This window comes from Ambystoma mexicanum, chromosome 8 (genome assembly GCF_040938575.1).
Source record: "Ambystoma mexicanum isolate Mex_15411 chromosome 8, UKY_AmexF1_1, whole genome shotgun sequence".
NCBI classification, from domain to species: Eukaryota; Metazoa; Chordata; class Amphibia; order Caudata; family Ambystomatidae; genus Ambystoma; species Ambystoma mexicanum.
This window is the reverse complement of record NC_090929.1, coordinates 410,914,247-410,941,625: the sequence shown is the minus strand read 5'-3', so window position 1 is coordinate 410,941,625 and position 27,379 is coordinate 410,914,247. Positions and strand designations below refer to the sequence as shown.

At 49.5% G+C, this 27,379-nt stretch overlaps 1 protein-coding gene across 1 annotated transcript in view; it reads left to right on the top strand.

The window, feature by feature from the left end:
* CLCN6 (chloride voltage-gated channel 6) overlaps positions 1-27,379 on the top strand; it is a 510,100-nt gene that overhangs the window by 459,366 nt on the left and 23,355 nt on the right. The window contains exons 19-21 of the mRNA XM_069609912.1: positions 1,091-1,248; positions 1,365-1,521; positions 1,701-1,808. Coding sequence (XP_069466013.1) covers positions 1,091-1,248; positions 1,365-1,521; positions 1,701-1,808 — 423 coding nt within the window. The remainder of the gene's footprint in view (positions 1-1,090; positions 1,249-1,364; positions 1,522-1,700; positions 1,809-27,379) is intronic.

Sequence of the window (27,379 nt, the reverse complement as noted above, 5' to 3'; positions counted from 1 at the left end):
AATGATCTCCACTTTTGACGTATCCTCAAAAGATTACTATTTACCTTCAGTGCCTATCTAATTGTGCTTTTCCTTCGCGCCAAGATGCCTTAGGGTGAACGTGCTAGCTATACGTTTTTTTTTATCATCATCAGAAGGATGTCCAACAGGGTGCAGGACTGTGAGCTGGATGTGCCCATAAGCTCCTGGAAGAGAAACGCCTTGAAAAGTCTTCACCTGGTCGAAAGAGGACAGAGCGTCTCCTTGCAGGGAGTTGGTGATGGCAATTAATATGTTATTAGTAGTTTCCTTCGTCCCTCTGTGATCTCATGCTTTGGATTCCAGGTATGAGTGATCAACTAAAGAGCTACCAACAGATTTTCCTAATGACCAGACGCCTGTGCTGCAGATGACCCCAGCCTACCTAACCGAGGGCCTGCATTATTCAAAAATCCTAGGTAGCCAGCTCAGAAGCACTTGCAATAGCACTCTGGTTTGGGTGTCTATTGGAGTGTATACAGCCCTCTACCCATACCGAACTATTGCCAAGCACTCCTCTTCCCTTCCCAGTCCCTCGAAAGAGCCCGTAAAAGTGCATGACCACATGTGGCCATTGCCTATCTTGCATAGGAGGAAAGCGCCAACAAAACCAGCAGGCCATAAAGACATGGATTAAACATCAATGTTATCTATTTTGACCACTGTATTTGGGCAGAATGCTGGAAATATGGTACAAATAAAGTTAGGTGCACAGGATTGCAACTAGAAATGGTTAAAAAAACATTGTCTGTTTGAATTACTTTGCTTAACTGTAAAATGCAATTAAGGTAAATAAAAAGGGAGGACAGGTCCCCACTGTTCTACTATTCCTGAGGGAGATAATAATGGTGCACAAAAGAATCAATTGGGGGACAGGGTACTTCCTGGAGGGATGTGGTGGTCAGCGGAGAGAAAGAATGTTCTCCCAGTGTGCATGCATTCCTGTGACAGCGAGTAGTGTTGCTTGCGCATGTGCTCACACATGCATGTGGATTTTGAATGGTGCCCAATTGGAGGAATGCTGCTTCTTCTTTTGTGCTGGAGCCTTTTTCTCACTCTCATTCCGCTGCAGAAGTCCAGCATCTTGACGAGGGCAGGGGAGCAACGAAAACGCAGCCAGTCTATGAAGTCCTATCCATCGAGTGAGCTGCGCAATATGTGCGATGAGCACCTCGCTGTGGAGGAGCCCCCGGAGAAAGAAGATATGCTGCAGCAAATGCTGGAGCGTCGGTATGTGTCACTGTGCCACAATGCACCTCCTACAGCTCAGTTTTTCACCTCACCTGCCCCTTATAATATCTGCTACCTTTTGTTTAAATCTGTTTAATTGTATTCCTCTGATGCAGATACACCCCTTACCCAAATCTTTACCCAGACCAGTCCCCAAGTGAGGAATGGACAATGGAAGAGCGGTTTCGACCTCTAACCTTCCACGGTCTGATCTTGCGATCTCAGCTGGTCACCCTCCTTGTCAGAGGTGTGTGTTACACAGAGAGCCAGTCGGTGAGTGTTTTGAGGTTCATCGATTAAAGGGAGGGGTACAGTGTGGCTTGTGGTCAGTCCCTTTTTCATCCTCCTGGTTCTTACATCTTCACTTTCCTGTCTATTTTCTGCCCCTACACCCTCTTATTCCCTTTCCATACATCTGCTAAAAGCAACATTTACTGCTCTTAAATTTGCAGAGTTCCAGTCAGCCCCGACTTTCATATGCAGAGATGGCAGAGGATTATCCTCGATATCCTGACATCCATGACCTTGATTTGACACTTCTGAATCCACGCATGATTGTGGTAGGTGATGAGTTTTGGCTCCTTGATTTACTTTTCCCTAATCATTGTTTCTTTATCCAATCAAATGTATCTGGTCATCCTTTTTCAATACTTTCAGCACTGGATGTCAAATAATAAATGCAACAGAATAGGCTTTTTTCTAGATTCACACTTGTTAATTGTCATACTAATATTTTCGCAGGTGCTTTCTTCTTGCTGCATAACTTCAACAGTCTTTTGTGATTTGTGTAAAACTCCCATCTGTCTTTTCTGTGCTCTGCTCCTTTTGTCAAAACCAGGCTGAGGAGTGGTTGTAGATATTAAAATGGCAAAGAGGCAACATACTATAGATTGTGGAGAAATAGCGTTTTAATTGCTTAAGTGATTAATTTAGAAGGTAATATTTGCATCATGAGTTTGTTATAGATTACTGTGCTTTGCATAATCTGCTATGTGGTGTATTGGGTCAGAAAATAGTCTTAACTTTTTCTATTTTTTTTTCTTTAACCTTTGGCTCTGCAGATGTTTTGGAGTGCAAAAAACGCTCATTTGCCTTAGCTAGCACAGTCAATGGTGTGAAATAATGGGAGTTGCATTCTAAAATATTTGGAGAGCCTCAGGTTGCTGACCGCTTGTTTTTATAATGACACCATGAACGTGGACCCGAATCCCTACATTGGGTCCATATTGTAACAAAGAAAGCTCTTTTGAGAGTCCCTTCCACTTGTTGCGTGTTCTTTAAGATGCCCTAACTATTGGCCAAAAAGATGGAGGGTTCCACTTAAGTTTATCTTTGTCTTCATGGGTCAGTAGCTTAACCGAGAGAGTGTACTGGTTCTTGTAGGTTGCACAAGTAGTAACCATTTGGGCTCCAAGGAAGGCTTTTTCTTCCCGTAGGCTCCCAAAATAACGCCTCAAGTGTTGTAAAATCCAGTACTCGGGCAACTGTACTTTGTTGTCTAGTGTGTGATTGGGTGGAGACCAGGAATAACAATTTAATTGCTGATGTGAGCTCCCTAAAGGTGCAGGCCTCCCTGAGAGTGACTGAAAGAGGGTGTGTGTGGGATTTCGCTCAAATCCACACCCTCTGTCTTTACCTGGGATAATGCCCTGAAAAATTAGTGTGTGGTGGCGAGCACAGATTGGCTGGCTGACAAATGTTTGAACTGTGCCTCTGTGTGTATGATTGGTAGTTAGGGTTACTCTCTACCCTCTGGCTTGACATAAAAACTACTCTTTGCACCAAGTACTTGGCCAACTGCTAGCATTTGATTCGGAGGTGACCAGAGGGGCGACTTACCTGAGGATGATTATGGGAGCCATACACCAGCATCTATTGAACTCTTCAAAACCTGCCATGAAGTTCTGCCTCTCCAGACATGAAGGAACTGCATCGTGTTACTTTCCCCTGATCCATTAGGATCAACGGCATCTGCTCTTCAGAGGGCATTTTGGCGTCTCTGCAACTCATAGGTTTTACCTGTGCTGCTTCACCTCTGAAAACAAGCACTGCATCCATCTAATGGCATCCCTGTGCCCTGTGGTGGATCATTTTACCTACCTGATGGTTCATCTGCGTAGATCTACTGTAAGGCAGGCATGGTATCAACAGTAAAACAGACACAAGTGACCACAGTTCAAGGGTGTTTGTTGAACTTTCGCAAGGGTGTGATAAACGCCTATCTGTACCGAAGTCTACAGACGGGAGCAAGCTATGACCATCCAATAATAATAATGCAGACCTAGTGGAGTCTTGTCAAAATAAAAGGGCCTATACTAAAAAAAAAAAAACGATTGCCAATCCTTAATGCTAATTTACAATTAGGGTGGAGTAGTGTTCATGAAAAAGAAAGAAGTGTTCACAAAATGATATGTTGGGGTGTTCGGGCCGTTGGCCTCCTTTCCCCACGTTTTCAGCATGGGGCAAAGCGGTTCACTCGAGCAAAGCACACACTCTGGCTTCTGCAGTGTTAGGGAGAATTCTCATAAATGTGTTAATTCCCTCTACCTTAGAGCCCTCCAGCTCTTTTGCTAAACTTTGGGGCTTTGAACTTTTTAATTCTGTCTGTTTTCTGTGTTTATTTCTTTTGGTTATGGAGTTTTAGACAACTCCATAGGCATCATCTGTTTTGTGTGTGTCACACAGCACCCTCAGTGCAGTGACACAGAGATGTCTTTTTTTAGACTTTCAAAAGGTTTAAATACCTTCTCTGGGATAAACTACTGTTTCCCAGAGAATGTACGGTTAAATGACTATACTAGTCGTTTTTAATTCCTGGACCCAGCACACACTATCTTCCTATAGAGTGCTGGAGGGGCTACCTAGTATCCCCTCTGCCTAGAAACTCATGTAGCAGTCAAATGCTACCTTTTTCTATCGAAATGGCTGGTGGCAGTGGTTTTAGAACGGACTACCATGATTTTTTCCGACCGCGAACACCAGCAGCTAAATATCGCGGCAGCCATGTTTTTCAAGATGGTGCCTTAAGCCCCTTTCTTTAAACAGGTCCCAGTCTTCTTTTTTCACCATTTCTTTTTTCAAAGGTCCTTCTAGTGTTTGTCTCTGCGCGCCGAACCAGGTTTGGTCCCTTTGTTTCTATGCCTTATGCAGGCTTCAGGACTGAAGACCGCCTCTGGCGTCTGTGTCTGGGGTGGGCAGGAAGTGAGGGAGGTGCCCGAAACTCCCTGCGCTTAGTCTCCTAGGAGACCCATATGCACTCTGGCGTGATTGGCTGGCTGACTGTCCGGCAAGGACAGCCACCCTGCTGGGTGAGTTACAGCTAGGCTGGAATGAATGGGAGAAAACAGTTTAAAAGGCGAGCCTCTTGGACTGAAAAGCTGGGTCGACCACTGGAACGAAAGAACCGAAGACTAGCTGGAAGAGGACGCCTGCTGCAACTCCTGGACCCCGTTGGTTTGCCCGGTGAAGCCCTGCGGCAGGTCCGAATTGCTAAGTTCACCTCGACAGAAAGCCCCTTCAAGGACGACATCTTCCTTTTGAGTTGGTGGGACCAATCAACTCATAAGACACCTGGATACCATTCTCGAAGCTCGTTAGCATTAACCAGGGGGAAGGACACCAGCTTGGGTGCTTGAATTACAGCCACTCGAACTGAAGTGACTCCATTTTGTCAGCGTTTTCTGACGATCACGTGCAGTGCAGGAGTCCCCCGACGTCCTCCCTCTTGTCCCCACGACTGAGGCCCAGGTACAGTGAGATCTGCAGGAACTGCCAGGAACCAACGTCTTCAGCTACATCTTTTGCTTCATAATAAGGTAAGGATGAGGAAGATCCTGCGGAGGTGGAGGAGTAGCTGGAGCTGGAGGCTGGGGTATGCAACGGGTCAACATAAACCCTGTGCACATTCAAAAGTCTTCGGACACGCCATCCTCAGCCAGGGCCTTTCACAAATGTCTTGCTGGGCTGGCAGAATACCTGGGGCTACCCCAACCCGAGGTTGAGCAGCCGGCAGAGGGGGTTCTGGCCGAAATCCTCACGTGACGCCCCTCTGCCAAAACAGGGATTCCACTGCAAACCGATGTAGTCTCCCTGGCCAAGAAGGGTTGGCTCAAGCCCCACTCGGTCCAGCTGGTCAGTCGACACCTGGACGCCAAGTACAGGCAGATGGAGGGGGATCCACTTTCTTGCTCTCGGCCCATCCTCAGCCACACTCCTCAGCGATTGCTGCGGCATCACTATACTCCACGCCTCAGTTGTCCTCAGCCGCCTCCTCTGCGGTGCTGCTAGGCAAGGAGTAGAAGATCTTGGAGGCGTACGGGAAGAAACTATTCCAACGTCTCCTTGCATCTTCGACAGGCCAACGCTGATGCCATGCTGGCTGCCGCTAACCGAAGGTTATGGTGGGAAATTGCAGACTTCCTCCTGGAACTCCCCACGCAGAGCCAATGATGTTTTAAGGCGGGGCTGGCTGAGGCCAAGCTGATGGCGCAGGACCTCATGGAATCCACTGTGGCCCATATTGACACCTCTGGCCATGCCATCTGTATCGCCACGGACATGAGGACAGCCTGGCTCCAGGTGACGAAATTCAACCCGGACGTCCAGGAACGCATATTAGATCTACCGTTCAAGGGGGGTGGGGGGAACACCTCTTCCACTACACCACGGACAAAGAAGAACAGTTCACTAACGGCCAAGTCTTTATCCATCTTGACGAAGAGCACACCCAAGTCATACACCCAGTCACAGCAACGCTCCGACAGCAGGCGTACGTATGGAGGGTTCCGCGGCTTCCAGGAACGGAGATCCAGGCAGCCGGACCGCTCGCCATCTCCGGACCGGCACAAGCAACAAAAAGGGGGGTGGAGTAAAGGCTTTTTCTAGTCCCCCCTCTTCCGCGACAGCCTACGAGGGAAAGAAGGCATGACACGCCCTTTCGGGTCCACGTGTGTCAGGCTTGGTCTCCATGCACATTTCTGGTGCCAGAATTTCGGGGACCCCTGGATCCTCTCCGTAGTATCCAAGGGGTACTGCCTACCCGTCCCAGCCTCTCCTCCCTCCTCCCCTTCTCTCCCTCAGGTTGTGACAGCAACTCTTCTGGCGGAGATCCGGTCGCTCGTAGAGCGTACATGCACATCCCCATTTGGCAGCCCCATCGTTCTTTCCTACTGTTCAGAATCATGGGCTATCATTTTCAATACAAGGTCCTCCCTTTTGGCCTCAGCTCGGCCCCCAGGGTCTTTACCAGGCTAATTAATACAGTGGCTGCCCTCCTGAGAGTGCAGGGCCTCCACCTCTACCCATACCTCGTCGACTGGCTTGTCAGGGCTACATATATATGGAAGCGGTTCTCCACTCCTCCCATGCCCTTATGAACACACTGCATGATCTGAGCTTCTCGCTCAATCTCAATAAGTCGCAACTGCAGCCCACACAGACTCTGACATTCTTGGGTCTCATCTGGGACACGTGCTCCGAAAAGGTATTTCCATCGGAGGACACGATCTCGACCATCAAGAGGGCCACCACCCACTTCCTCGGCAGAGAGGTGACCTCGGCTTGGTGGTACCAGCATCTCCTCGGTCTCTTGGCGGCGGTCCTGTTAGCCGTTCCACACAAGAGATTGAGGATGAGCTAGACTTCGCGGCATCATGGAACCAGGAGCGGGGTTCCCAATACGAGATGATCAACGTTCCTCCATCTCTCCATCCGGACCTAACATGGTGGTCCAGGGACTGCAACCTACGGACGAACAAGCCCTTTCGGCCGCCCTCCCCGCAGGCCACCATCACCACAGACTCCTCGCTCGAGGGCTGGGGAGCCACCCTGGACGATCTCTCCGTCCACGGCACCTGGACTCTACAGGAGCAGGAATACCACATCAGTTGGTTATAGCTGAACGCCATCTAGCTAGCGCTCAGAGCATTCCTACCACTTCTCAGGGGCAAGGTTGTCCTCATCTAGACAGACAACTCCACCAGCATGTACTAAGTCAACAAGCAGGGAGGCACCAGATCCCATCCTCTGTGCAGATTGGCAATCAGCATGTTGAAGTGGGCCCTGGAAAACGACATAACTCACGGCAGTCCACCTCCCGGGAGAAGCCAACCTGGAGGCAGACAGGCTCATCGGGTTGAGAGCGGACAATTACGAGTGGCAGCTAAACGACCTAGTCATTCAGGAGATCTTGAGCAGGTGGCGTCATCCCCAGGTGGATCTCTTTGCCACCTGGCACAAGAAGAAGTGCCCTCAGTTCGCCTCCTGGCAGGGACAGGGCCCCGGCACCCTGGGCGACACATTTTGGCTTCAGTGGAACGGTATGAGCGATCATGCCTTCCCGCCCGCTCCGTTGATTCACAGAGTGATTTGCAAGATCAAGGAGTCTCGCCAACTCAACATCATTGGTGTCCAGTCATTTGGTCGACTACAAACTGGTCGACTGCAATTTGGTCGACGTCATTTGGTCGAAAACCAAATGGTCGAATTTTTTTTTTTTTATTTATATATGTGTTTTGTGGGTTTTCGTGTTAAAAAAAAAAAAAGAAAGAAAAAAAAGGGGGTTGGGGGGGGGACCCCCCCCAAAAAAAAAAAAAAAGGGGTAAAAAAAAAAAAAAAAAAAAATTCGACCATTTGGTTTTCGACCAAATTGATTCGACCAGTTGTCCAGTCGACCAATTGATTTCGACCAAATGACTGGCAACCACATCATTCTAATAGGACCATGGTGGCCGGTCAGGTCATGGTTTTCGGAGCTGCTCAGCCTCTCGGAGGTGCCTCCAATTCACCTCCTGGCGGGCCCAGCACATCTTCTGGCTCAACAGGGGGGCAGGGTCATCCACCCCGCCCCACAGAAACTAGGCCTCACAGCGTGGTACCTGAGCAGGTGACGCTGCTGCACCTCAGCCTCTCGCAGGCTAATCTGGAAATCATACAGGGCGCACGGAGCAAGGGTACCAGGGCCCAGTATAAGAGTAAATGGACCAGATTCTGCCCTGGGCAGACTCCAGGAAATCGACCCCCTGGCATGTTCCTTGGACGACATGCTCTCCTTCTCGGCACACCTCGCCCTCTCTGGGGTGCAGGTGGACACCTGGCGTACATACCTCGCAGCCATTGGGGTTTACAGGAACTCTGAGGAGAGGATCTTATCCTTCTCCAATCCTATCGTCAAACATCCGACGGGGCTCGCAAGGCTCTATCCGCCCGTCGAGAGGTCGCACCCTGTGGGGGACCTCAACATTGTCTTGGCCGCTCTGGCACACAAACCGTTTGAGCCAATGGTGTCTGCGGACATAAGGCTGGTCACCATCAAGACGGCCCTGCTAGTCGGCCTCACTTCGGCTCGTAGAGTCAGCGAAATAAAGGCGTTGGTCGATTCAGAGCCATATACCACATTTCACAGGGACAAAGTGGTCCTGTGGACATACCTGGCATTTCTGCCCAAGGTGCCGTCTGCTTTCCACTTGAACGAGGAAATAGTCCTTTCTACATTCTTTCCCGATCCCAAGGATGAAGCACAGAGGGTACTGCACTGCCTGGATGTCAGGCGTGCCCTGAAATTTTACTTGGACAGGACCAAGGGCTACCGCAAATGGGACGCCCTGTTTGTCACATTCGGAGGCTCAAGACCAGGCTCTCAGGCCTCCATATCCCGCTGGATGGCCTCGGCCATCAAAGAAGCGTACGAGGGCAAGCACAAGCTGCTGCCGGCCAACATGCATGCCCATGCAGTCAGGGCCAAGGCAACGGCCATCGCATTCCAACGCCATATCCCTTGGCAAGTCATAAGAAGGACGGCCACTTGGGCCACTTCCTCGTCTTTCTGCAAGCATTACTGTTTGGATGCCGGCTCTAGATCTGATGCAGCGTTCGAACAGGCGGTTCTCAGGCTCCTATTTGCTTAAGGAGGGTCTCCTCTCCACCCTGGGGCTGCATTCAGTTGTAATCACCCATGCAGTATGGAGGAAAGGGGACGGGACGTAAGAGTAATTATAAGTTCCTCCATACTGCATGGGCGATTACAACTGAGTGTAGCCCCAGGGTGGAGAGGAGTCCCTCCTTAAGTACACATATTCCTTAGAACCGCCTGTCCGAAAGCCACGTCTGATCTAGAGCCGGCGCCCAAACAGTACTGCTTACAGAACATTCAAAATGGTGGCCCAGGCGGCCGCCCTGCTGATGACCTGCCACGAGACCTGCCACTGGAAGGTGATGGCCGTGGCCTTGGCTCTGACAGCGTGGACGTGCATGTTAGCTGGAAGTTTGTGCTGCCCCTTATAGGCCTCCTTGATGGCTGAAACCATCCACATGGCTACAGAGGCCTTGGATGCCTGATAACCGGGCCTTGACGGAAGCCCTTGGTCCTGTCCAAATAGAATTTCAGAGCAAGTCTGACATCCAGATAGTGCAAAACCCTCTGAACCTCATCTTTAGCGTCTGCAAAAAACTTGGGTAAGACTATCTCTTCGTTTAGATGGAATGCGGAGAGTATCTTAGGTAGGAAGGCTGGGTGCATTCTCAATGAATCCTTATCCTTGTGAAAAGTGGTATAGGGTTTTGATGCCACCAGAGCCTGGATCTGTCTGACTCTGCAAGCAGAGGTGAGACCCACCAATAGAGCTGTTTTAATGGTGACCAGCCTGATGTCCATGGACTCCATTGGCTAGAACGGTTTGTGCGCCATGGCTCCCAACACTACATTGAGGTCCCTCACAAGGTGTGGTTTCTTGATGGCCGGGTAAAGACTGGTGAGGCCTGCCAAATGTCGCCGGACCAGTGGGTTGGAAGAGGAAAGGACCTCCTCTGAGTTTCTGTAGGCCCCTATGGCTGCCAAATAGGTGCGGCATGTGTCCACCTGCACGTCTGAGTGTGCAAGGTGTGCTGAGAAGGAGAGAACATTGTCCAATGTGCACGTAAGGGGGTCGATCCCTTTAGAGTCCGCCCAGTGACAGAACCTAGTCCATTTACTCTTGTACTGCCTCCTAGTGGCCTTGCTCCTAGCGCCCTGAATGATGTCTAAGTTAGCCTGAGAGAGGCTCGGGTGCTTCAGCGTGATCTACTCAGGAACCACGCTGTGAGGGCTAATTTCTGTGGAGCGGGTGAATGACCCTGCTGCACAAGATGATGATCTGGGCCCATCGGCAAGTGAATGGGGTGTCTGTCAGAGAGGCTGAGAAACTCTGAGAACCAAGGTCTCGCTGGCCACCACGGAGCTATCAGAATGATGCTGAGGTGACATGATTCCTTTATCTTGCAGATCACCATGTGGACCAGGATGTGGGAGGGAAGGCATAAGCTGTCATGCCGTTCCACTGTATCAGGAAGGCGTCGCCCAGGGAGCCGGCCCCTTGCCCATGCCAGGACTTTAACTGCTGGCACTTCTTGTTGTCCCAGGAGGCAAAGAGATCCACCTGAGGATGCCCCCACCTGCTTAAGATTTCCAGCAGCACCTGATTGTTCAATTACCACTCGTACTTGTCTGCTTCCAGTCTGTTGAACCTGTCCGCTTCCAGGTTGGACTCCCCGGAAGGTGGATGGCCGTCGGATCAATGTTGTTCCCCAGGGCCCACTCCCACATGCTGATAGCTAGGCTGCATAGTGGAGGGGATCTGGTCCCACCCTACTTGTTGACATAGTACATGCTGGTGGAGTTGTCCATCTGGATGAGGACGACCTTGCCCCCAATGAGCAGTAGGAAAGCTTTGAGAGCTATCCAGATGGCTTTCAGCTCCAGCCAGTTGATATGGGACTCCTGCTCCTGCAGGGTCCAGACTCCATGGACACTGTGGTTATCCAAAGTGGCCCCCCAGCCCTCCAGCGATGAATATGTGGCGATGGGACCTGTGGGGCTTGCTGTCGGAAGGGCTGGGCCGTCTTCAGGTTGCATTCCCTGGACCACCATGTGAGGTCCGGGAGAAGAGAAGGAGGGATGCTGATAAGCTCCACTTGGGAGCCCCTCTCCTGATTCCATGAGGCTGCGAAGTACAGCTGTAATTTCCTCATCTTGAGTCTCATGTGGGGTACGGCCAGTAGGACCGCTGCCATGATACCTAATAAGTGTTGGTACCACCAGACTGAGGTCACCTCTAGGGTGAGGAAGTGAGTGGTGGCCGCCTTGATGGCCGTGATCTTGCACTCCCGGGGGAAAACTCTCAGAGCTTGTGTCCCAGATGAGGCCCAGAAAGGTCAGGTTCTGCGTAGGCTGCAGCTAAGACTTCTTGAGATTGATCGAAAATCCCAGCCCATGGAGTGTGACCTTAAGGGCAGAGAAAGTTTGATGCACCGCCTCTGGGGATCTGGCCCTGACGAGCCAGTCGTCCAGATACGGATAGACGTGGTGGCCCGGGCCCTGAGGAGGGCTGCCACTGCATTCATGAGCCTGGTAAATACCCTGGGGGCTGAATTGAGGCCGAACGATAGCACCTTTTATTGGAAATGGCAACCCATGATCCTGAATCGCAGAAAGGAGCGATGCTGCTGCCAAATCGAGACGTGTAGATAAGCGTCCTTCAGATCCAGGGAGCACATCCAGTCTCCCCTGCACCATGTTTCCGCAATAAGTGCTGGCGTAACCATCTTGAATTTTTGAAGAGGGAGGTAAGAGGTTGAGGGTGGAGAGGTCCAAAACAACACTCGGGCCAGCCTGGTTCTTCTTTTGTATGGCGAAAATCCTGGAGTAGAAACCGAATACTCGCTGGGAGGCTGGGACTTCTTCCACTGCCTGGCTCCCGACGAGTGACCGAATTTCCGCCAACAGAGTTGCTGTCCCAATCTGTGGTAGTGGAAAGGAGGGGAAGGGAGGAGGGAGGAGAGGAAGAGATCGGTTGGCAGTACCCTGTGGATACTACAGAGAGTATCCAGGGGTCCGCGAACTTCACTGTGCGTGAATGGCAAGCATGGCCCCCAACGGAGACACGTGGACTCAAAGGGGCAAGTCATGCCTTCTTTCCGGTGTTGACTCGGGGAACGGTCAGGCTGCCTGGACCTCCTTTCTTGGAAGCTGTAGAACCCCCTGAACGACTGCCCATGTCAGAGCCTTGATGTGACTGGGTGTACGCCTTGGCCGTGGCCTTCGTAAGGATAGATAAAGACTGCAGTTTGTGAGCTGTTTTTCTTTTTATCTAGATCCTCATCGGTGGTGAAGTGAAAGAAGTTGCCACCCTCGACCCAAGGTCCAATATGCGTTCCTGTACGTCTGGGTTGAATTTAGTATCCCGAAGCCAGGCAGTGTCATGATGCCTACCCCCAGGCATCTGGACCAAGCCCATCAGCCCCGGGAGCAGGCATCTAGACATTTAGTAAAACCTCAGCAGCCCCGGCTAGGGGCTATCTGGGTTCAGTCCTGGCGCCTTAGGCGCCAGGCTCATAGTAGGAATCAGTCCTGGCACCTAAGGCGCCAGGCTCAGAGTCATTACTTACCTCAGGCAGACCATGCTGCAAATGACTCCAATCCAACATGAAGCCTGAAAGGGACTATTTTTCTAAAGGGACTATTTTTTACGTGGGTGTGGTTCTAGGGACTTCTTACCTGGGACTACTTTTGAGGCTATTTAAACCACGCCCGACCAGCAACACACGCTTTGCGTTATTCTGCATCCAGCAGCGTAACACTCACCGTGCCTGCATCCAGTCTTCTGCCACGCCTGCCTGGAATCCGGAGCTCCTAAAACAAAGAGGAAAGAAAGGGATAATGTTAGAAAACAAACTTATTTCTATTCCACACCTGATTCTGGATCCATCTTGTCTCCGGACCTGTAAAGAACATCATTTCTGCACGTGCCGCACCTCCAGCTGCAGTGCCGCGCCATACTCACCAGTCTTCACAGCATCCTTCGGGTCGGCGCTGCCTCCATCATTTCTTCGCAGAACTTCGGCACCTAGGAGACAAAAGAAAACCACAAGGTGAGCCGAGGGAACCAACAAATATAATTCTTACCACCATAGACTTACCTGATTTACCACCGGAGGCATCCTTTTGTGACACTCCATATTTTCACGTGCCGCATCTGTAAAGAGAGACAAAACAACACGTTTTCCTCGTGCAACATTTACCGGACAGCGCCGGGTAATACAGACTCTTACCTGAGCGCCACCAGCTGCCACAAGAGCATCTTTTCACGAGCCAGCTGCAAGACAAGAAAGGAAGGGGGGAACAAGAGTGAACATCCAACATATTGAACTCTATGAACTTAATACTTACTGGTCCTCACCAGGAACCTCAGAGTCAATACTCTCTGGAACTCTCCCGAGCCTTCAAACCAGTGAAGTAACTGGAATCGACGCACCCCTGCAAATCCATGCAGGATGGAGAGCTCATCTTTCAAGAATATAAGGAGAATATTTCTACGGGTTAAGCAGACAAGATTAGGAGGGCAGATCCAGTCAGTCATCGCTGCACTACGCATCACGTGGGTGGAGACCGCAGCTGTCTGGGTCCGACCGACGCCCCTGTGGAAGCCAGGTGAGCGTAACAGAACGTGAAGCCTATCTGCAAATCCCCACCCGGACGTTATGGAAACCTCAGAAACCGACCAACTAGCCCTATTGTTAGGGGAACTTAGGGCAGAAGTGCACTCTGCGCGCCAAGAGACTAATGCCCTCAGGAGAGAACTGATTGTGTCAAAGGAGTGCACTGATGATCTTGCTAGACAATTACTACAAAACCAAGCTGGGCAAACACCATTACCTGGACTCGGGGTGAATCCAACTCCTGTTTCATCGAGCAATCCTTTGCAAGTGGTTCTACCAGGGAGCATTCCTTTAGCTCCACCCGAACGTTTTGCTGGTGACCCAAAAAAAGTTTGCCGTGTTTATGAACCAATGCCGCTTGCACTTTTTATGCAGACCTGGAGCTTTTCCGAACGACCAAACCAAAGTAGCCTTTGTACTATCATATCTTAGTGGCAGCGCAGCGGATTGGTCAATTCCATTAGTTAACCAGGATGACCCTCTTCTTCGGGATTTTCAAGGTTTTCAATTGAGCATGGAAATACTATTTGCCAGACATTCACAGGGAGAAGCCCTGGATAACGAACTGTTATCGTTACGACAAGGTAACCAGGATCTACTAACCTATATCGCCACTTTCAATAGGTTAGTGGTGGAAACCGCATGGCCAGAGGTAAAACGAATTACATTATTTCATCGTGGACTTCGGGGTGAACTCAAAGACGTTTTGGCCCAAGTTGTGAACCCACCTCAGGATTGTGCAGAATATATAGACTTAGTGGTCCAGTTAGACCACCGAATTCAGAATAGAAAGGCTGATCGAGCTAAGTTCGAGAATCGGGTATTGGTTAAACCCAATGTTACCCTCAAAGGAACAGATGTATCAGAACCGATGCAGATCGGGGGGGGGTCAAGGGACCCTTAACTCAAAAGGAAAGAGAAAGAAGACGGCAGATTCAATTGTGTCTGTACTGTGGGGCCTCAGGACATTTTCTATGGGATTGCCCTATAAAAACATCTAAAAAAGTAGTCGGAGTTGCTGATAAAAATCAAACAAAGCCTGATTTGGGAAACGACCACGCCCGACAAGCGTAGAGGTCCGCTTGCCGAGCTTGAAGAAGGATACTCAGACCTCGCACTTCATCATACCAATGGTCCTTATAGATCCAAGTCAGCCATCACGTATGCACGCAGTGAGGGCATACATTGATAGCGGGGCCATAGGAAACTATGTGGACCACGAGTTGGCTTCTAGGATGAATCTATCTCTCTGCAAAAAGACCACTTCGGATGTCATCACCACAGTCGATGGAACTGAAATTGCCTCTGGGCCTGTAACTCATTCCACCGCAGAGATGACACTATTGAGTCAGGATGGGCATCGAGAGACTATTGTGCCCCGCAGTTCCAAATAATACTGGGGATACCTTGGTTGGAAATACATAATCCTTGTATTGATTGGCGAGAGAAGAGAATAACCTTCCCGGATTGTGCACATACTTGTTACCCAAACAAAACCTTGAACCAAGGCCTGGCCACAGTCGCTACTCCAGTCGTGCAGTTACCTCAGGAATATCAAGAATTACAGGATGTTTTCCAAAAGGAACAGGCAAACACCCTACCACCTCACAGATCATACGATTGTCAAATTGATCTCATACCCGGTGCACAACCTCCATGTAGTAGGATCTATGCCCTTGTGGAACCCGAAAACCTTCACCTACGACAATACTTAGACCAATACCTTGCTAATGGCTTCATTTGTCCATCTAAGTCCCCTGCATCTTCAGCTTTGTTCTTCGTGCCTAAAAAGGAAGGTGACCTCAGAACGTGCATAAACTACCGCGCATTAAATCTGATCACGGTTAAGAACCGATACCCATTGCCTCTGATCCCCGAATTACTAGACCAAGTAAAGGACGCTTGCATCTACACTAAATTAGATCTCCGAGGGGCATATCATCTGGTACATGTAAAGAAAGGCGACGAATGGAAGACTGCTTTTTGCACTAAGTACGGGTTATTCGAATACCAGGTGATGCCCTTCGGGTTGTGCAATGCACCAGCAGCCTTCCAGTATTTTATGAACAATGTCCTTCATGAACTCATTGACGTCTGTGTTGTTGTATGCATAGACGATATTCTAGTGTACTCCTCTTCGGAATCAGACCATGTGAAGCACGTTCGTGCAGTCCTTGAGAAACTACGACAGCACAAGTTATATGCAAAATTGGAAAAATGCGTTTTTCATGCTACGGAAGTTGAATTCCTTGGATTTATCCTGAATCCAAAAGGAGTCCGAATGGACTCTCGAAAGGTGGACGCAATCCTCAAGTGGCCATCACCCAGTTCAGTTAAAGGGGTACAAAGCATGCTCGGATTTGCTAATTTCTACCGCAGATTCATTCTGGATTTCTCACATGTTGTACACCCTATCACAGCACTTTTGCGAAAAAACAAATGCTTCTTGTGGACCGAAGAAGCTGAAAAGGCCTTCCAAGAGCTTAAAGCGAAATTCACGTCTGCACCTGTCCTAAAGCATCCACGCCCCAAACTTCCATACATAGTTGAAACTGATGCATCCAGTTTAGCCATGGGAGCTGTCCTGTCCCAGAAGGATCCTGAAACCGGTAAACTTCACCCAGTAGCATTTTGGTCCAGAAAGTTCTCGCCACCCGAGTTAAACTATTTGTATTTGTATTTATTTATTTATAACGCGCAAACCAACAGGCCCGGAGGCATCAGGGCGCAATTTGTACAAGGTTACAGATATGCAGGCATAACAGAGAATCATTAAACATTTACACATGGGTGCAGGTATAACATAGAATCATTATATACATTTACAGGAGGATCTTATATACATATGTACAGTACTATGCGGTTACCGATAAAGAATTATTAGCCATCAAATCCGCCTTCAAGGCTTGGCGGCATTATCTTCTCGGTGCCAGGCATACCATTACGGTAATCACCGATCACCGGAACTTGCAGTATTTAAAAACAGCCAAGGCCCAATCGTCGCGTCAACTTCGATGGGCATTGTTCTTTGCTGAGTTCGATTTCGTGATCACTTATTGACCAGGTTGTAAAAATGGCAAGGCAGATGCCTTATGCCGAATAGGGATGGGAGAAGCATATGCGAACCCGGAACCGGTGCCTATAATTTCAGAACAAAGAATTCTTGGCATAACCACTCTACAGACACTAGAGGATATTCAAGTAAAGATCCAACAACTCTTCGATCCAACAGCCCTGCAGGACTGGGTGAAGAAAGGCCCGGACTACTCGGTCATCAATGACCTACCTTATTATCAAGGGCAACTATTTCTACCACACAAGGAACTACAAGAACTAGTCATCTCCAATTATCATGACACCCTGATGGAAGGACACCCAGGTATCGCAAAAACTGAAGCTAAAATTAAGAGACAATTCTGGTGGCTCACCTGGCGAAAAGACGTAAAGTCATTTGTAATGTCTTGTGGCATTTGCGCCCAAAACAAAAGTCAGAAGAAAAAAACAGCTGGCCTCTTACAACCGTTGGATATTCCACCTACACCATGGCACACCTTATTGTTAGACTTTATTACAGCTCTACCTCCATGTAATGGATTTAACACCATTCTAGTTATTGTGGATCTTTTTTCCAAGATGGCCCACTTTATTCCTCTAAAGGGATTACCTTCTGCTTCAATTCTGGCCAAAGAGTTCCTCGAAAACATTGTTCGAATACACGGATTTCCTTCCGTATTGGTCTCTGACCGAGGTAGTCAATTCATTTCACATTTTTGGAAGAAATGTTGTCAACTGGCGCAAATCGACGTGAGGTTATCAACCAGTCACCATCCCCAGACCGATGGTCAGATGAAGAGGACCAACCAGACCCTTGAACAGTACCTACGTTGCATGCTACACCAGACCGAAAGTAATTGGAAAGATATTTTATGGATTTCCGAGTATGCATACAATAACTCTGTACATTCAGGAACCGGACAAAGCCCCTCTTATACCATATATGGACATCACTCTCGAACCTCAGAACTAGATTCGCCTCAGCATTTAGAAATGCCTGCAGTTAGTCATTTGCATTCTACTATTACACAAGCCTTTAAAGAGGCAACAGAACATTTGAAGCAAGCAAAAGAGAAATATAAGAAAAATGCTAATCAATATAGAAGTGAAACTCCACAATACCAAATTGGGGATCAAGTTTGGCTGGCTACAAAACACATACCTCTGAAGGGAACTCGGACTTTTAACCCTAGATATTTGGGACCTTACATTATTAAGGCCATTATCAACCAGGTAGCCGTCAAATTGGAATTACCCTCTAATATGCGCATTCATCCTGTCTTTCATGTTTCACTTTTAAAACCAGGAACAAGATTAACCAAACCACCCGACCCCATCTTGATAGATGGAGAACCTGAATTGGAGGTAAAAAATATCCTGGACTCCAAGATGGTTAAATCAAAACTTTTTTATTTAATCGATTGGAAGGGCTATGGACCACAAGAAAGGTCATGGGAACCTAGTGACCACGTCCATGCACCTCGATTGGTGAAAAGATTCCATCGGAACTTCCCAGACAAACCAGGGCCCAGGGGAAGAACAACTTTAGGAGGGGCCTTGGGGGGGGGGGGGTTGGGAGTGCTGTCATGATGCCTACCCCCAGGCATCCGGACCAAGCCCACCAGCCCCGGGAGCAGGCATCTAGACATTTAGTAAAACCTCAGTAGCCCCGGCTAGGGGCTATCTGGGTTCAGTCCTGGTGTCTTAGGCGCCAGGCTCATAGTAGGAATCAGTCCTGGCGCCTTACCTGCCCTCAGGCAGACCATGCTGTAAATGACTCCAATCCAACATGAAGCCTGAAAGGGACTATTTTTCTACAGGGACTATTTTTTATGCGGGTGTGGTTCTAGGGACTTCTTACTTGGGACTACTTTTGAGGCTATTTAAACCACGCCCGACCAGCAACACACGCTTCGCGTTATTCTGCATCCAGCAGCGTAACACTCACCATGCCTGCAGCCTGCATCCAGTCTTCTGCCACGCCCGCCTCGAATCCGGAGCTCCTAAAACAAAGAGGAAAGAAAGGGACAATGTTAGAAAACGAACTTATTTCTATTCCACACCTGATTCTGGATCCATCTCGTCTCCGGACCTGTAAAGAACATCATTTCTGCACGCGCCGCACCTCCAGCTGCAGCGCCGCACCATACTCACCAGTCTTCACAGCATCCTTCGGGTCGGCGCTGCCTCCATCATTTCTTCGCCAAACTTCGGCACCTAGGAGACAAAAGAAAACCACAAGGTGAGCTGAGGGAACCAACAAATATAATTTTTACCACCATAGACTTACCTGATTTACCACCGGAGGCATCCTTTTGTGACTCTTCATATTTTCACGTGCCGCATCTGTAAAGAGGGACAAAACAACACGTTTTCCTCGTGCAACATTTACCGGACAGCGCTGGGTAATACAGACTCTTACGTGAGCGCCACCAGCTGCCACAAGAGCATCTTTTCACGAGCCAGCTGCAAGACAAGAAAGGAAGGGGGGAACAAGAGTGAACATCGGACATATTGAACGCTATGAACTTAATACTTACTGGTCCTCACCAGGAACCCCAGAGTCCATACTCTCCGGAACTCTCCTGAGCCTTCAAACCAGTGAAGTAACTGGAACCGACGCTCCCCTGCAAATCCACGCAGGATGGAGAGCTCATCTTTCAAGAATATAAGGAGAATATTTCTACAGGTTAAGCAGACGATTAGGAGGGCAGATCCAGTCAGTCATCGCTGCACTACGCATCACGTGGGTGGAGACCGCAGCTGTCTGGGTCCGACCAACGCCCCTGTCGGAGCCAGGTGAGCGTAACAGGCAGTCCTTCGTATGTCTGTGGCGATGCATATGGCCCAGCCAGAGGTGTTAATGTGGACCACGGTGGAATCCATAATGTCTTGCGCCACCATTTTAGCCTCTGCCAGTCCCGCCTTGAAACGTGTCTGGCTCTCCACCGGAAGTTCTGGAAGGAAGTCGGCTATTTCTCGCCAAAGCCTCTGGTTAACGGCTGCCAGCATGGCATCCACGTTTGCTTGATGAAGATGCAGAGAAGCGTTGGAACAAAGCTTCTTCCTGTATGCCTCCAAGATCTTCTCCTCCTTGCCTAACCGTGCCGAGGACGAGGTGGACGAGGACGACTGCGGCTTTGAGTAGAGTGACGCCGCAGCAATCACTGAAGAGTGAGGTTGAGGGTCGGCCGACGGCAAGATTGGATCCCCCTTCATTTGCCTAAACTTGGCGTTGAGGCGCCGATTGACAGGCTGGGCCGAGTGGGGTTTGAGCCACCCCGTTTTGGCCAATGCGACAACGTCCTTCTGCATCGGGATCCCCGTTTAGCCGTGGGGCATAGAGTGAGGATCTTGGCCAGTGCCCCCTCCTCCAGTTGTTCAACCTCGGGTTGAGGAAGGCCCAAGTACTCTGCCAGACCTGCGAGTCGTTCGTGGAAGTCCTTGGCTGACGATGGTGTGTCAGGGTCTTCTTCCTCATCTGTATCCACCTGGGCATCCCGGCTGGTCCGGCACGGTGGAGGAGTGCTGGGCGCCGAGGGCTGGGGTGTGGAGATCGGAGCTGGAAGCTGGTATGGGACCACCTGAATTGTGTGAGGCAGGGGAGCCGGAACCGAAGGAGCCGGCAAGGGCAGCAGGGGCTGCACCGGGGCCTGTGGGGCCAGAGTCATAGGAGGAAAGACTATAGGCGAAGGCGGAGGGGCCGGAGGGAGCATGTCCCTGATGATATCCCGACGGATGGCCCCCTTCTGAGGAGATCTCATGAGAATGAGGAATTTTTCTAAAAACCTGTACTCACAGGCCGGTGGGGTGGCAGGTGATGTTGACGGGTTAGCGGCCGGCTGCTGGGGCCGGTGCGTACTCTGTCTATACGGTTGCGGGGTAAACCTGCCCTGCGATGCTGATGGATAAACCATAGGCCACGTACCTGGTTGACACCAGTCCCACCTTGTAACTCCTTCTCCCACCTGCTCCGCTCCAAGGGGTGGTATCGGACGAGTGGCCATCTTGTCTGGCGTGGTGACCAGCTTGTCAAGCTGCGTGCCACGTGCCCAAGTCGGGGTGCTTGGCTCACTGAGCCTGGCCTCTTCCAGGGCTCTTGGCAATGGAGCATGAGGCATACCCTGCACCTCAGGACGGGGCCTGGTAGGCGTGTTGCAGTATCGCCTGTAGTGCTGCGTGCAGGTGCCCTCTCGGACATTTGGCCGGTGCTAGGGCGTAGCCCCTCTGGTGTACATCCGGTAAAAGAACCTTGCGGTCCCTCAGCAATGTCTCTGGAAGGATCTACGGACCCTTCGGCCTGACGGCCAGTAGCTGAACTGCTTTGGTACCCGGGCTGGTGTGAGAATCTGAAAGGTTCCTCCAACTCTGGCATTTTCTTGGTAAGGAGTCGCCCTTGCTGGGTGCGCTGGAAAAAAGAGGCCCTCCCTTGGGCCTTGACTTACGTCTGACGAAGTCCTTCAAGTCCTCTGGAGGCGACTTCTCGAAGAGCGCTCTCCACCTAGCGAGCCTGTTCAGAGCACGCGGTGTACAACCCTCCCAGTCGTGGTCGGGGGCCAAGTCAGCATAGGTGAAGAGCGTGGGGATCGGATGTTGGGAAGAGTCGCTCACAGGCTGGACAACTACTGAAGGCCGCTTAAGTCGACATGTGACGGGAAAGAGCGTGGCGCTAGAGAACCGAGTACCTGATGATAAAAGAAGACAAAAAAATGGCCGAAGCCAAACCCAGGAGCGCTGGTGAAATCGGCCCGTTCCCGTCGACACGGAAGCAGGGACTGAGGAGTGGCACCGTGGGCGGAGTCAGGGGAGCGCATGCTCCCAGGGTTGCACCCCCGCACGCCTCTAAATTTAAAGGGAAAGAAGGTTTTTTTCTGGTGAAAAAGGTTCCGTCTCCTGTCCCTCGCGAGGGATGCCCATGCAGTATGGAGGAAAGAGGACGGGACGTAAGAGTAGTTAAATTACAAAAGCGACAGAGACCACAATCACATGATGAGCTCATACCAAACTGCAGCAAGGAGTGTGCCAATCGGGACCCGAAGGACCTTCTTCCACATCCTCCCCTCAATGATAGGCAGTAAGTCTAGTGCCCACGATGGAAGAAGTTCTAGACCATACAATATTTTCCCTTCATAAAAGTTTACACAAGGTGGAATGGAGAATCTGCAACACCGTAAATTAACACGTAATAATTGGTTGCAGAGTACCGCCCCTCGATACAATAGCCAGTGCTCAATTGGCAGTTTGTTGTTTGACAAAGATGGGGAATCCCAGGTATATGAAACTACTGAATTTTTATAAGTGGTCCTGATCAATGCGCCAAGTAAAGGGTTTTACTTTTTTCATACTGGTGCAGTGAAGAATTTTGGTTTTCTTTGGATGGATCTTCAATTTGTGAGCCACAGCTAAATTAGAAAAAGCAGTCGAAAGGTGTTGAAGACCAATCGGGGGTAATTTAAAAAATTACAAAACCATCGGCATAGGCGAGCCAGATTAGTTTCAAATGATGTATTTTTGGAGTAGCCAGAGCTGACGATGTTAAATATTCCCTGATATCGCTCAAATAGAGATTAAACAGGCAGGACACAAGAAAGCAACCCTGCCTGACACCTATAGATGTTGGGATTGAGCGAGACAATGTTCCATCATGGTCCAATAGCACCTGTATGTAAGAGTTGGTGTGCAGACCAATGACTAACCGAAATTAATAAACCCTCAGGGATTCCCCATCGCTGCAATTTTGCCCACAGAAGGCCACGATCAACTGCATCAAAGGCAGATGAAAGGTCAATCATATCCAAAGAGACTAATTCATATTTTTTCGGCCAAACCTGGCTAAAGGTAGCCTTCAAAATTAACCTCTTTAAAGAGGTACAATGATGCCTGAGAAAGCCGGTCTGCCATTGGGGTATTCTGCCAGTTGTCCTCTGCCAAGTGCTGTAGGAGCAAGGACAAGAACATTTTGCTATCCGTGTCCAAGATCACTATTGGGCGGTAGTTCAGAGGCTCAGCACGCAAGCCTCTTTTAAAAATCGTGAGAAAATAAGTGGTCGACCAAGTTTTGGGTAAAGTGTAGGTGGCTGCAATGGTCTTAAATAAGGCTGCCAAAATAGATGCCCAAGTATCTCATGAAGAGCTGGTTTTTAAAATTACTTTAAAATTAGGTCTTTCTCCACTAGCAAACTCCAATTACAAGTTTTCGATATTGGTAGCATGGGCATATTAATGGCCGCTCCTTTCTGACTAGAAAACACATCCCCGAAATGGGCAACCCACTGATACTCAGAAACTGATGAGATTCTAAGTTCAGGCTGGGAACAGTCCATGTAATTAATCAGATACCAAAATGAGCGTGTATCCTTATTTCTCAAAATGGATAAACTGCTCTCAGTGTCTTGTTGGTACCGTAAAACACGATTGTCGCTCACCCAATTCTTGTACGTTTGTTTTACTTTTTAATTTGCAAAAGCATATTTTGTGGACTAAGCAGCACATTGGATTTCAAGAATCTAATTTTGGCTCGCTTAACCTTTTTCCGACACACCATATTGGAATCAAAAGAATACAGATGTTTCCTCAAGGTTTTCCCTCTACACTAGTACGATGTTAAACTATAAGTTAGAAGGTGCCTCAAAAATTCTCCATAGTTCCCCACCCTATATGTAGTGTATTGCCAGTCCAATGTTGAGGCTATTAAACATGCTGACGCTGACTCATTTACCCTTTGAACAGTGCATCTATTCCAGCACACTTGGTTTCCAACTGGATTAACCCTAACCAGAAGAGACACCGGGGACAACCGTTCTTGCTCAACACAAGTAAATGAAAAATCAGTGGATAGGGAACAGTGATCGCTGTAATCCTTTGGTACAATAAGGAGATGGGTACATCTATCAAACAACCCATGACTTGCAAAGATGTAATCCAGTGTTGATCGAAGCAACCCATTCATCCAGGTGTAGTGACTTGGAACGTCACCTGCAATTGGCCCATTCAACATTATTATACCTAAATCTTCCAGATTTCTGGACCATGTATACCCGGATTGTTTTTTGCCTTGAAACAAAGAAGGTAGGCCTATCGCTGATTGAGTAGAAATACAGCATGCGTTTAGCTCTCCTAAAACAATCACTGGGCCATTTGAATTAACTGCCAACCAGTCTTTTACATGGACCATCATTGAATCCATGAACATCTCAAGGAGACCCAAGCCTGCGTGCCAATAAATATTAAGCACGAGTATGTCAGTAGGTGAGTCAAGTGACAACCTGACATGCATTCCCAAAATGCCAAACAATAGTGCCATTGAGCTAATGATACATAGTTTCTGATGTTTGTTAATCTGCTTAGAATCACATGCTGTGCATAGGTCCGACATCCAGTGGTCACTGCGGAGTATTGCATTTTGTTTTTCGTAGTCGAAAAGGGGACGTCGACAAGGCGTGTCTGTAACACTATCCCTATAGTGACGTGCGTTGTACCCACAATCCCTCACGCGTCGAGGTCCCTCAGATTGTTTTTTTCCGCCCAGTTTCTGGTCGCCTTTCGCGGAGCTCCTAGAGAGACATTGCTATATTTACCACGGACCTCGGTCCTTTTGTCATAACTTAATATACTGGTAACAATCCCTCCCCCTCGACGTTAGCTGTGAAGCTGTTTCTCCGCCGAACTATTTTCGACGGAGAGGAAGAGCGGAGGAGATCCTTCGGCGCTGCCGAACACGTGGCCTGGCCTCGACGGCCAACTTACAGTAGGGAGAGTGGGGGTTAGAACTTTGTCTCTTCTCTTCGAGAATGTCTTTCTTTCTCCCTTTTCTTTCCCTTGGGGTTGTTATCGCCAGCTATTATTGCCTCAGCTATGGAGAGGACACCATTTAAGTTTTGCCCACGCTGCAGGGGCAAATATACTTGGAAAGATAAGCACAAGCTCTGTAATCGTTGCTTACCCCTCGATCACATAGAGAACAGCTGCGCAGCCTGCAAGCTCTTAAAACCCAGGACTCTTAAAGAACGTAGGGTTAAGAGGTGGGCGGACTACGCGATGTCGAAGTCAGTTTCCTCACCCGCTGCCGCTGTTACTGAAAGTGACGAGGAGTGCGATAACTCGACGTCCGTTACGGAAGTCATGAACCCCCAGAAGGAGCGCTCCCGCTCCTCGTCGTCCGTCCCCGGCCCCGACGGGCTCGGCTCACGCCCTGCTTATGGGGATGAACACCCCACCCCGGCGACAAGGACGCACACAAACCCCATAAGGCTAAACACACTACCCACGGCTCTTCTTCGTCGAGAACGAAGGATCCATCAGCGCCGAAGGGGACGCAGGGCACTCCGGCGTCTACCGCAGACCGTAAAGGTCACAAGCCCCACCCGCAAACGCAGCCGCGACCAGCGATTGGGCTTCCATCTAACACGGGCGCTACCCCAAAAACATCCGACGCAACGCTCCATAGAGCGACCGTCGAGGTACAACGCGCAACGCACACAACGTCGACACCAAAGCCCTCGACGGACAAAATCGTGGCCGAGAGCCTAGCGAGAATTGTCGCCGAAGACGAACGTACGCGGACGACGAAACAAACGTCGAATACCGCGTCGAAAAAACACAAAAGTAGCCAGGATCTGCCCCTTTCTCCAAAGGACGCTTCCGAACTACCTGAAGGTTTTTCAGAAGGAGACGGGAACCTCTCGTCGACGTTGTGGGAGCGTTCGAAACGATTCGACGGCGAAAACACTAATTTCCCCCCTCTAGACTATTCAGGGGTACCCCATGAGACCCTTGAAAGACTCCATTCTTGCATGGAGAAAATGGAAAGGTTTCTAGGAAACCAAGACCCACCCACTCACAAAAGGCAAAGAGAATGGCCACAGGATGACCCTAGAGTCAAGATCCCTAGGCTGGTTGATCTCACTGAGGAGGAGCAATACCTCCAAGAAGAAGAGGAGTGTTTGGGTGGAGAAGAAGAGGTAGAACTTGAGGAAGAGGGGTTCGAAGAAGATCCTTACACCACTGCTACAGGGTTTGAAGAGGATACAGCTACCTCGCAGCCCTGGCATTCACCGTCAGTGCAGCCTTGGCAATCCCCATCAGTACATTCAGACCCTGATGCCTTTCTCCCTTCTCCTCTCAAAGATTCACATGGGAACTCCTCTCCCATAGATGACCAACCTTCCCTCAATGCACTATTGCGCAAGGCAGCAGCGCATTTTGAGATTGATACAGGGGAAACTCTTCCAGACATTGACTTTGTAGAAAAAGTCATCAAAGAAAAAGCCCCTGTTAGCCAATCTATTCCACTTTTGGCGTCTATTAAAAGAAGAATTTCTCCTTCCCTTACTAACCCAGCTTTAGTAAGAGGGGTCAACCCTAGAATAGAAAAGCTTTTCAGCCCTTCATCCTCTGACCCTTTATACATCAGAGGACACTCTATCCCGGACTCCCTTGTGGTTACCAACACAAGAAAAAGAGCAGGGGTGCCACTATCCACTAGTGAAGCACCTCCAGACAAAGAAGGCAAAAAACTCTACGCACTGGGGAAGAGAATCACGACCTCCGCCGCCTTCTCTACTAGAATTGCTAATAACAACTCACTTTTAGCTAGCTACGCAGATGCACAGTGGAACAAGCTGCGCAGCGAAGCAGAGGAAGCACCTGAACCTCTGCGTTCTCGCCTGCTAGCTATAATATCAGAGGGCACACTGGTAAACCAGGGCATCGTTAAAAACTCCCTAGATGCCGCTGAGACGGCTGGCCGCTCCCTAGTGCAGGGAATACTTCTCAAGCGCCACGTTTGGCTACGCAATTCAGGTTTTAAGCCCGAAACCCAAGCCTCCCTCATAAATAAACCCATTGAACAGACGCATCTGTTTGGGAAAGCAGTAGATGAGGCCCTAGAACATGCTAAAAAAGAGTTTGATACCATCAAGACTCTTGATCAAATTTCTAGGCCCCCTAACAGGCGAGGCTATGGTAATAAACGCTCCTTTCGTGGCCAAAGACAGCAGCAGAACCAACAACAACAATATTACTCTGGCTCCAACTGGCCCACCAACCAGGGTAACACCCAGTTCACTCAAAGAGGCCAACGCCGTGGCAAAGGAAGAGGTCGTGGCTCCAGCCCCAGAGGTTCCACGCCCAATACCAGCAAATGACCCGAAAATTCGGGTCCCCTCCCATGCATCACCGGTCGGGGGCCGGCTAACATCGTTCCTTTCAGCATGGGAGGGAATCACGTCAGACCGTTGGGTATTATCCACCATAGCCCACGGATACTGCATCGAGTTCAACGGTTCCCCGAAGTACAAACCCCCACGGAACCGGCGCATGACACCGCAACACCTCTCCATTCTTCTTCAAGAGGTGGAAGAACTACTGAAAAAAGAAGCTATAGAGCCCGTCCCCCTATCACAGGTAACAGAAGGTATTTATTCAGTGTACTACATGACAACACTGGACATGAAAGATGCATACTTTCATATTTTAATGTTGACATCGCACAGACAATACCTCAGGTTCAAAATAGAGGACAAACACTACCAGTTCAGAGTACTACCCTTCGGGATAGCATCTGCACCAAGGGTATTCACGAAAGTACTGGCAGTGGCAGCGGCCCACC